The sequence below is a fragment of the Acipenser ruthenus genome, chromosome 18, assembly GCF_902713425.1.
Source record: "Acipenser ruthenus chromosome 18, fAciRut3.2 maternal haplotype, whole genome shotgun sequence".
Taxonomy (NCBI): domain Eukaryota; kingdom Metazoa; phylum Chordata; class Actinopteri; order Acipenseriformes; family Acipenseridae; genus Acipenser; species Acipenser ruthenus.
In genome coordinates, this window is record NC_081206.1 from 29,145,239 (window position 1) to 29,154,493 (window position 9,255).

At 41.5% G+C, this 9,255-nt stretch overlaps 1 protein-coding gene across 4 annotated transcripts in view; it reads left to right on the plus strand.

Moving 5' to 3' along the window:
* Positions 1-8,168, plus strand: part of LOC117973998 (fermitin family homolog 2-like) — a 29,695-nt gene extending 21,527 nt beyond the window's left edge. For 2 of the 4 annotated variants that reach the window (XM_058991882.1, XM_058991884.1), the window contains 9 exons: positions 184-318; positions 762-811; positions 1,099-1,223; positions 1,763-1,869; positions 2,259-2,480; positions 3,554-3,574; positions 4,066-4,190; positions 4,754-4,895; positions 5,457-8,168. In XM_058991882.1, the coding sequence (XP_058847865.1) occupies positions 184-318; positions 762-811; positions 1,099-1,223; positions 1,763-1,869; positions 2,259-2,480; positions 3,554-3,574; positions 4,066-4,190; positions 4,754-4,895; positions 5,457-5,630 (1,101 nt within the window). In that variant the 3' untranslated portion in view covers positions 5,631-8,168. The remainder of the gene's footprint in view (positions 1-183; positions 319-761; positions 812-1,098; positions 1,224-1,762; positions 1,870-2,258; positions 2,481-3,553; positions 3,575-4,065; positions 4,191-4,753; positions 4,896-5,456) is intronic. The other 2 variants (XM_058991883.1, XM_058991885.1) reach the window with 1 other exon arrangement.
* Positions 8,169-9,255: the final 1,087 nt, after the last annotated feature.

The window sequence follows — 9,255 nt, forward strand, 5'->3', positions numbered from 1 at the left end:
TTCCTGCCATTCATGGTCACACAGCTAGTGCATGAGCTAGCCTGTACTGCAGATCTCTATGTCTCAAACTCATGGAGGATTGGTGCTGTGCCAGCGGGGAGGGGGAGGGTTGAATCTGTTGCTGGCTCAGAGTTGAGTTGGTTCTGTGTGTCCGACGTGTCTGTCTCTCTCCCTGTCCTGTAGTACCACATCAACAAGCTGTCCATCATGTCCTCGGTCAACCACATGAACAACAGTGACAAGGAGGTGGACGAGGTGGACGCAGCGCTGTCTGACCTGGAGATCACACTGGAGGGGGGCAAGACTTCCAACATACTGGTACACACCTCCTTTACTGCTACTGGGAATGTGTTGCTGTAGAACAGCTGGAACCCCACAGTACCTGCAGCCATCAGACAATTCATTCTAATAGGTTTTATTTTCAAGCATGATTCAGGTACTGCTTCTGAGATTCATGGGGTGCGCAGTAGATGGTGTCAAATGTGATTTGCACAGAACACAGAGGTTTTTATATTGGGTATGAGAATTCTCTATTTGCAGTTTTATGTTGGGTATAAGAATTCTCTACTGGCAGGCGTTGGTCTTGCTGTGTCACTGGGGACTGGGAGTTAATCACAGGGCAGGTCTAGCACAGGGTTTGGTTCATGGCCCGAGAGGAAATTCTGACACTATCTAATCAAGTGGACCGTGTGGTATGTGTAAAGGACTGTTCTCTTTTAGCACTTCACTGAAATTCTAATTTTTTTTATTTTTTATTTAAGGGTGATATCACTTCTATTCCAGAGCTTGCAGACTATGTTAAAGTTTTCAAGTGAGTACATTTTTAAAGCTGTTTTCATGGCTCTCCCTGTTTTTTAGTTATGATTGTATTTGTATAAAATATTTCTGCAGTTCTCCATGGTTGAACAGAGCAAGCCATATAGTCTCTGACAAGTGTTTTGTGAGTTGAGGTGCTTGTTGGTACTTGAGACCTTTCTGTCAGCATTCGGAGACCTGAACTGAGTCCGATGTACTGAATTTACTGGGTGAACAAATTCAGTAGAGTCTGGAGAACTCTGAAATCCAGAAGGCTGATAGTTCTGGTTCAATGTTTTCTAGGCCAAAGAAGCTAACACTTAAAGGCTACAAGCAGTACTGGTGCACGTTTAAAGACATTACCATCTCCTGCTACAAGAGCAAGGAGGAAGCTCACGGGACTCCAGCCTACCAGATGAATCTCCGAGGTAAGAGCCGGGTGCTGAACCAGAGAATCAGTACCTGTAATACAGCTCCGCATCACAGTCTGGAACTCCCAGCCACCAGCACACGGTCTTACAGAGAGCACCTTACCGGGGAGGATGCCTTCATATTGAACTGGTCATAAGGAACAATGTTACTGTCATTTATATAAAACTCTATTGCTTTAATTCAGAGCTGCCCAGTGTCTGGTGAAAAAAATAAATAAATATAACAAATGAGCTAATTTATTAAAATAGTGAGTTTTCAATTTATCAATTACATTTTTTTCTTCTCTCTCGCTCTCGCTCGTTCTCTCTCTCTCCTCTTAACATTCTATTCTGACAACAGAACTTTTGAATATTACAAATACTACTGTCCAGCCTTGACTTCTAAAAAGATATGTAAAAAAATTATGTAACTCAATGAGCCATAAGTGGGTCCAGAGTCATCTGGACAGCCCTGCCTTGTGTGTGGTGTGTTTTTTTTCTTAATTCAATTATGTCCCGTTCCCCCCCCCCCCCCTTGCGTTCCTCACCACCCCTAGGTTGTGAGGTGACTCCAGATGTCAACATCTCTGGTCAGAAGTTCAACATCAAACTGCTGATCCCTGTGGCTGACGGCATGAACGAGATCTGGCTGCGCTGTGACACTGTGAGCATGTTTACGATACTGAAGTTAAAACAATACTCGCCTGTACACCCTCTCTGAACCGTATTTTAACTGCTCAAAGGCTTTCTACCATTGGAATTCCTTTTGGACTTGGAGGCAAAGTTTAGTCTGGTGGAAGGCTTTGAACATTTTACTGACCTCCTATAGGTGGCCTGCATTGTATCAATTCAAGTCATGACATGTTTAAATTCATAAGGATATGATACAATTGCAGCTGAGTATTTGACTCCCCTGGTGGTTCCTTGTTCAGGATGGGAGATTGCCGCTGGGTTTTACATGGGTAACACCCTATTGATTAGTGAATCTTTTTATTTTTTGCATAGATTTAAATCCCTCTGTCTGTCTCTCTCTCTCTCTCTCTCTCTGTCTAGGAGAAACAGTATGCCAACTGGATGGCGGCGTGCCGGCTGGCCTCCAAAGGCAAGACGATGGCCGACAGCTCGTACAATCTGGAGGTGCAGAACATCCTGTCCTTCCTCAAGATGCAGCACATGAATCCTGACCCCCAGCTCATCGCTGAGCCCATCAGCACCGACATCAACCCCGAGTGCCTGGTCTCTCCACGCTATCTCAAGAAGTACAAGAATAAGCAGGTATGCCAACGGTGGGGCAGACTTTACATTGTTAATAGCCATACATTACCAAAGATGGCCAAGCAGTGGCACTTGACATGGCTACTTTCACACACTCGCCTTTAAATATGAGATGGCAGGCAAATCTTGATGTATGTGTAATAATTGAACATATGGACACACAGCATGGCTGAGAGGTTTGAGGGGGGGGGGGGGGGGCTCCCAGTGTGCACTGGAGTCTGATTGATGTTTCCCAGTTGCAGCTGTGTGGAACATCTGGATCCCTGTGGCATGTCTCTCTCCTGTCAGCGAAGTGACTTTTTTGTGCTCAAAGGAATGTGCGAATGTGGGGAGAGGAGGGGGTGTGAATCTCAAGGAATTCTTGGAATGTGGTTCTGTGGGTCAGCCTGGGAAATTCAGCAGCTTCTAAAAGTGGATAGTAAAAGTTACGTTCTGTGTTCTACGTTTTACACTTGAGAAGATGCCAGATATTCCAATTTATTTTGTTGCAGGTAGTTTTTCAGCTGCAGGCACACAAGCTTTGTCTTTGAAGCCTTATTGTCTGAATTAGACATGCTACTGTTGCTATCGCCTCCTTCTCCTCTCTCCCCTTCCCGTTCTCTGTTCTAGGCAAAATTACAGGCACTGCAGCCAGCTGCCCCACCCTGCTTTGTCAGGCCAATTTGAGCTGAAGAAATCCTGTCATTTCTCAGGCCCTACTGCCACCTGTTGGATAATTGTTTTGTGATTTGTTTTTCTGCACAGACATTATTGTCCTGTGTAAAGAGGCTTATTGACAGTAGAGGACCACTGTCATCTATATTTTTGCACTACACATACAGCATACTTAGATAAGTCCAAAATCCAACAACGGTCTTTCTACCACTTGCCTTGGGAACAGGAACCTGTCGCCCGATTTGATATATAATGTGCTGCTTTTCCTCACTGGATTTATTGCATGAATCCCGGCTTGAACTTGTACTTCTGTTTTGGCTTTTTGCAACAGTTTCTTGGCTTCATTGTTTTGTTCTCACTGCTTTTTCTTTCTTTCTGCTCCCCCTCCCTCTCCTTTTTGCTCATCCTGCCATCTTCAGCCAAGCTATGTAAGGGACTTGGTAAGTGACTGTCCGTCTGTCTAGATGTGCACTAGAACAGTGTCAAGTTTGGGGAATGTGTTTAGTAGCGTAGTTCAATATCTGTGTTAAACTCAACTTTTATAATGTATAGAGAATTTGATTCTGGATGAAATTCTGCAATAAATTAGCAAGCTTCCCTTTTTATTCTTTTAAAAGATGTATAATGTTTAAATGATGCCTTCAAACAGTGATAGAACATGTTTGTTAATTTGATAGAAAAGCACTCCGGTTTTATATAAAACCCATAAATGGCAAGTCTGATTGTTCTTTCTGGACTGACCTCACTGGGTTATTGGATTGGGTTATCTGTTCTGTGACTCGCAGGGAGTGAAGTCTTGGGCTGGGTGCTCTGACTTCCAGGGGAAGTTTGGTTGAATTCATGTAGCTGTTTGTAGCTTTGGCATACTGTAGAGGTTAAAAGCAAAACTGGGTTGATGTTTGATTTTGTAAACCCGCTTGTCTTCCTGAAGATCACGGCTCGGATCCTCGAAGCTCACCAGAATGTGGCCCAGATGAGTCTGATCGAAGCCAAGATGAGATTCATCCAGGCCTGGCAGTCTCTGCCGGAGTTTGGAATGACACACTTCCTTGCAAAGTGAGTTCAAACGGAGCTGTGGAAATCCCAATATTAGAAGCTCTTCTCATTCACCTTATTAATGTTCATGCATGTTCTAGAAATGGATAGTATTGTGGGGCACCATGGGCTTGCTCAGTAAGATACGTTGCACACTTTTGAAGAGAGGACACTATATATGGGGGTTGGGTTGGGGGGGGAAGAAATAAGACTTCCTGGCTATTCCTGCCTTTCTCTAGTAGCTTGACAAAATGCTCTTGAAAATCTAGTTAATATTCCTTTTATCCATGATTAGAAATGTATCTTTTTTCAGATGCAGTTAACAGTTAAGTAGATAGGGAGGGGAGTGTGGGTGACAGGACTTTCTACCAGTTAGACAGGATGATCCTGTCTTTAGTTGGGGCAATACATGTATACCAATATGAGGATATTTAGCCAGCAAGATGTCTTGAGTGGGCTAAAACCTGCCCAGGCTCTCTGCATTTATTCATCTGTTTTTGTTTGTTGGAGGGTAATGTATAGTTAATAAAGTTAGGTGGTGGTACAGGGTGCTAAGTGTGGCTCTTGGCTGGATTACCCAACAGGTTCCAGGGAGGGAAGAGGGAGGAGCTGATCGGTATCACCTACAACAGGCTCATCCGCATGGACGCCCACACTGGAGATGCGATCAAGACCTGGAGATTCAGCAACATGAAGCAGTGGAACGTCAACTGGGAGATCAAAATGGTGTGTTTTTTTGCTTCTGCATCCAGTGCTCAAAGAATATCACAGACATTCGCAGAGCTTTTTTTAGATGTTATAATAATGACTTGGATCGCATTATTGAGGAGTTTGGTGATAAAACGAGTGATCAGGAGATGATTTATCGGTATGCACTACTATCAAGAGGTATGTGAAAAAAACGGCGAACGAGGGGTGGGGCGGGACTGGAGATGCAGTACTGAGTGTCCTGTTGATATGCAGTGCCTTTTAAACCTGTTTTACTGTGAAAAATATTTAAGCAGCGTATGTCAAAATAAGTGGGACCTGACGCGCTTGAGACACGCTGAATAAATGGACCGCAAAGGGTTAAATGTCTGTTAGCATTGCTGATAAATATTTAGTTCCCATTACACCTTGTATAAATAAACTGCTGAAGAACAAACAGAAGATACATAACGCTATTAAACTGGTAAGAAACTGAATATTGAGAAATGAATAATGAAATCATAAAGCAGTTTAAGGCACTGCTTCATTAGTGTAGTTGTTCCCAGGGTTGTAATTTCACTTTGCTGGACTCCTTTCCAGGTGACGGTGGAGTTTGCAGATGAGCCGAGCCTTGCTTTCATCTGCACGGAGGTGGACTGCAAGGTTGTGCACGAGTTCATTGGAGGATACATCTTCCTGTCAACGCGTGCCAAGGACCAGAACGAGAGCCTTGATGAGGAGATGTTCTACAAGCTGACCAGTGGCTGGGTTTGATTTGGGGTGAAAGAGGCTGACCGGGGGGGGTACGCACCAAGAGAGAAATCCGGTCCTGCCAGACTAACATAAAACACTTCATACTGTTTCACTGGTGAACATTGTCCATTGGAAAGAGATGTTTTATAGCCCTCTCCTCCTCATACAATCTTTCATCTTCCTGGGTAGCAGCAGCAGCCCACAACAGATGACCTTTGAACCTACGGATGAACCCTGCAGTTTGAAACTGCTCTATAAGCTTTGTCACGCACCAGGGAAAATACATCCACATATCTCCCAGGGGCACCTTTTCTTGGAGCAGTTAGAGGGTTAGGTTTACCCAGGATGCACCAGTCTCTCTCTTTTACAAGAAATTACTAGTTTTGTATTCAAAAGTTGTGTTTTTTTTTTTAATTTTACATTTTGTGAAGCATACTGTGTCGGCAAAGTTCTATTTTACCTGTCTGTGATGCTACTTAGTTATATGGTTGTTTTCACATGTGTGTGTGTGTAATTGTCTTTCTTTTGCAGGTTAGATCAGCAGACTAAACTCTCTTCCTTCTTGTAAATCACAGCAGCTGGTTACAGAGTGTCAATTTCTAACCAGAGCTGGCTGGATGTTGCTTAGTTTGCAGTTCATACTCATGAATGTGAAGGAATGTTTAACACCTTGCATGTCTAGTATAGGGGTCGGATACATGAAGGTTGCATTAATATGAAGGAAATATTCCCCTGATGGGATAGTCTAACCGGGTTGGGCTCCATACCCTGTTTTACAGGAAGCTGGCTCCCACCGTTTGCAAAGCTAAAAACTTTTATTTTTTATAATTTACAAGATGACCTGTGAACTGTAACATGCTGGCTTGTATGTTTTTGTTTTGTTGCAATTCAATATAATGCATGCTACAAAAGCACTTCTTCCATACTAAAATTAATTAGCCAAAAGGTTAACTGCTTTGTGTGGGGCTTAAACAGAAACATGAATTGAGAGAAGTGTGTATGAGAAGCAGGATTTTAATGAAGCCAGTGTAGTGTGCAGCTGCTCAAATGTAATGCCTGTTCTTTGTGTAGCCCAGCAAGCGCCTGTGCTTGGGGAGTATTTCTTTTTGTATAGTATGGGTTTTGTTAGATATCATGACCATCGAATTCGACATGCATCATGGAATACTTTGCCTATCCTGATTTCTGGCAACACAGAGGTGCAGCCTTGGTGAGTTTGTCATCAAGGAGTGTGACTCATTTTAATTTTTTTGCCCTTGATCTACAATCTCTATTTCTAAGGACTGGTGTGAGGTGTTGGGAACCAGAACAGCCCGTCTCCTTTACACTGGTGTCAATAGCTGTCATGAATGTATCCTGTTTGTTGTAAAGAAGAGCTGTTAAAGTGGTATCATTGCCCCTATAAAAGCACCCTTTGTATTCCCAGAACTGCCCCTATAGAGAAGGATGATATACCCAAGTGTTTATACATCAATCCCCCTATAGAGAAGGATGATATACCCAAGTGTTTATACATCAATCCCCCTATAGAGAAGGATGATATACCCAAGTGTTTATACATCAATCCCCCTATAGAGAAGGAAGACCGACCCCCACCGTATATACAGAACTGTGCAGGTTGCTACCAAGCATTCTCCTTTTGCCTTGCCAAAATGTTTTGCTTCCCGGTCTGTGTGTGTTTGCTGATTTTTCTAGAGAGACTCATTATGAAGGACGCTGTCTTTATCAGGTTTTCTGGCCTTGCTCGCTTTTGTTTGCCATACTTCTTATTTTACACCGTGTAGTATTATGGAGTTATATTTATAACTCCCCAGCATTAAGACACAAACAAAACGCAGTCAGGGTTCATTATTTTATTTTAATTTTCCAGATGAATGAAGGAACTCCTAAATGAAGTATTAGTTTTATGTAACTAATGTAAAAACACAAGTTTTATATAATTGTACAGTTTTTGTTTTAAGTATAGTTTCACAAAAAAATTGGCAGTTGACCTTGCATAGAATATGAAGTCTGAAGTTGTTTGTGTCTTCAAAAATAAGGTCTTCTGAAGTCGATATATATAATGTATAAAATAGATCTAGCTGAACCCAAGTCTCAAACTCCAGGTTGAAGGGCTACTTCAGAACTTGCTCCAAAGCTTTATCTCCCCTTTTTGATGATTTGATGTCAAACGTACAAAGCTGCCTTTTTAAAGAGACTACATGAATGCGGTTTAATTTTCCAAATGTACAGCTCAGTTCCTACATGTGGGTCCTTCGAATTAAAATGAGGTGGTTCCAGCAAAGAATGCAGACTGAGGCTTTTCCACAAACAGATTTAAAAGGAAGCCCTAATTTAACAGTACAAGTTTCTTTTTCATTAATTTGGAGCCGTCCTTAGCCCTGGAGTTTGAGACTGCAATAGAATGAAGTAACACTGCTAGCTTTGCCTCAAAGTGCTCATAGCTCCATTAGTTTTGTGCTGCCTACGTCTGGTAATAAGGGGTATTGTCCCTTATGTTTTTTAGACTGTAAATGCATTTATTTTAAAAAATAAAAGAACAATTTTTATTTAACAATGTCTTGGAGTTGGGGGTGTTATTTTTTATTGCTGCTTTTATATTAGATTACAAAGGAGTATATTATTATTATTATTATTATTATTATTATTATTATTATTATTATTATTATTTATTTCTTAGCAGACGCCCTTATCCAGGGCGACTTACAATTGTTACACGATATCACATTATACATTATTTCACATTATACAGATATCACATTATTTTACATACAATTACCCATTTATACAGTTGGGTTTTTACTGGAGCAATCTAGGTAAAGTACCTTGCTCAAGGGTACAACAGCAGTGTCCCCCACTGGGGATTGAACCCACAACCCTCCGGTCAAGAGTCCAGAGCCCTAACCACTACTACACACTAGGGATTTAACCACGTGTGCCACACTGTTTAGTACTAGACTTTTCCATTAAACATGTATTCTATATTACTCCTACACATCTTTGTTTTTCTTTATTTCAGATTCTACTTGTTATCCTTAAGATAATGCCAAATATGGCTATCCAAATTTAACTGCTCACTACAGAAAACAAATGCATATGTTAGATGTTTTAACAACGAGATACGGATTTTTTGGTTCTTATAAAACTCAATGATCCCTGTATTTTCCCACTTTTTTATTATTATTTTTTTCACAGCAATTGTCATGTTCAAGAAAATGCTGATCTGAGTGCACCACCTAGTGGATCAAAGGAGTAATAGCGTCTTTGCTTTTATAGGCACTGCTGTGTCCTTCATACCTTTCCAAATGTCTTCATAGCCAGGTAAGTAATGCACTGGAAGCACTGAGCTCTGACAGTACTGTTAATGGCATTATTACCAATGCAAGCAGATCTGTGTCAAAAAAATACAGCAATAATGTGCATCTCTTGAAGGAAATTTAGAAAGTCTGCATCCTCCAATGTAGTATTGCTGCCATATTTCAAACTATCATTACTGCCCTCGTCTGGTGAAAAGATGTATAAACACGCTGGACAATTTGAGATCAACGCTTTCCTTTTAAGGAGTTACAGTATGGGGATAGCCAATGAAATTGTCTGCATATAAAGTTTGTTTAGAAACCTTGGTTCCCAAGCTATGTATTGCACT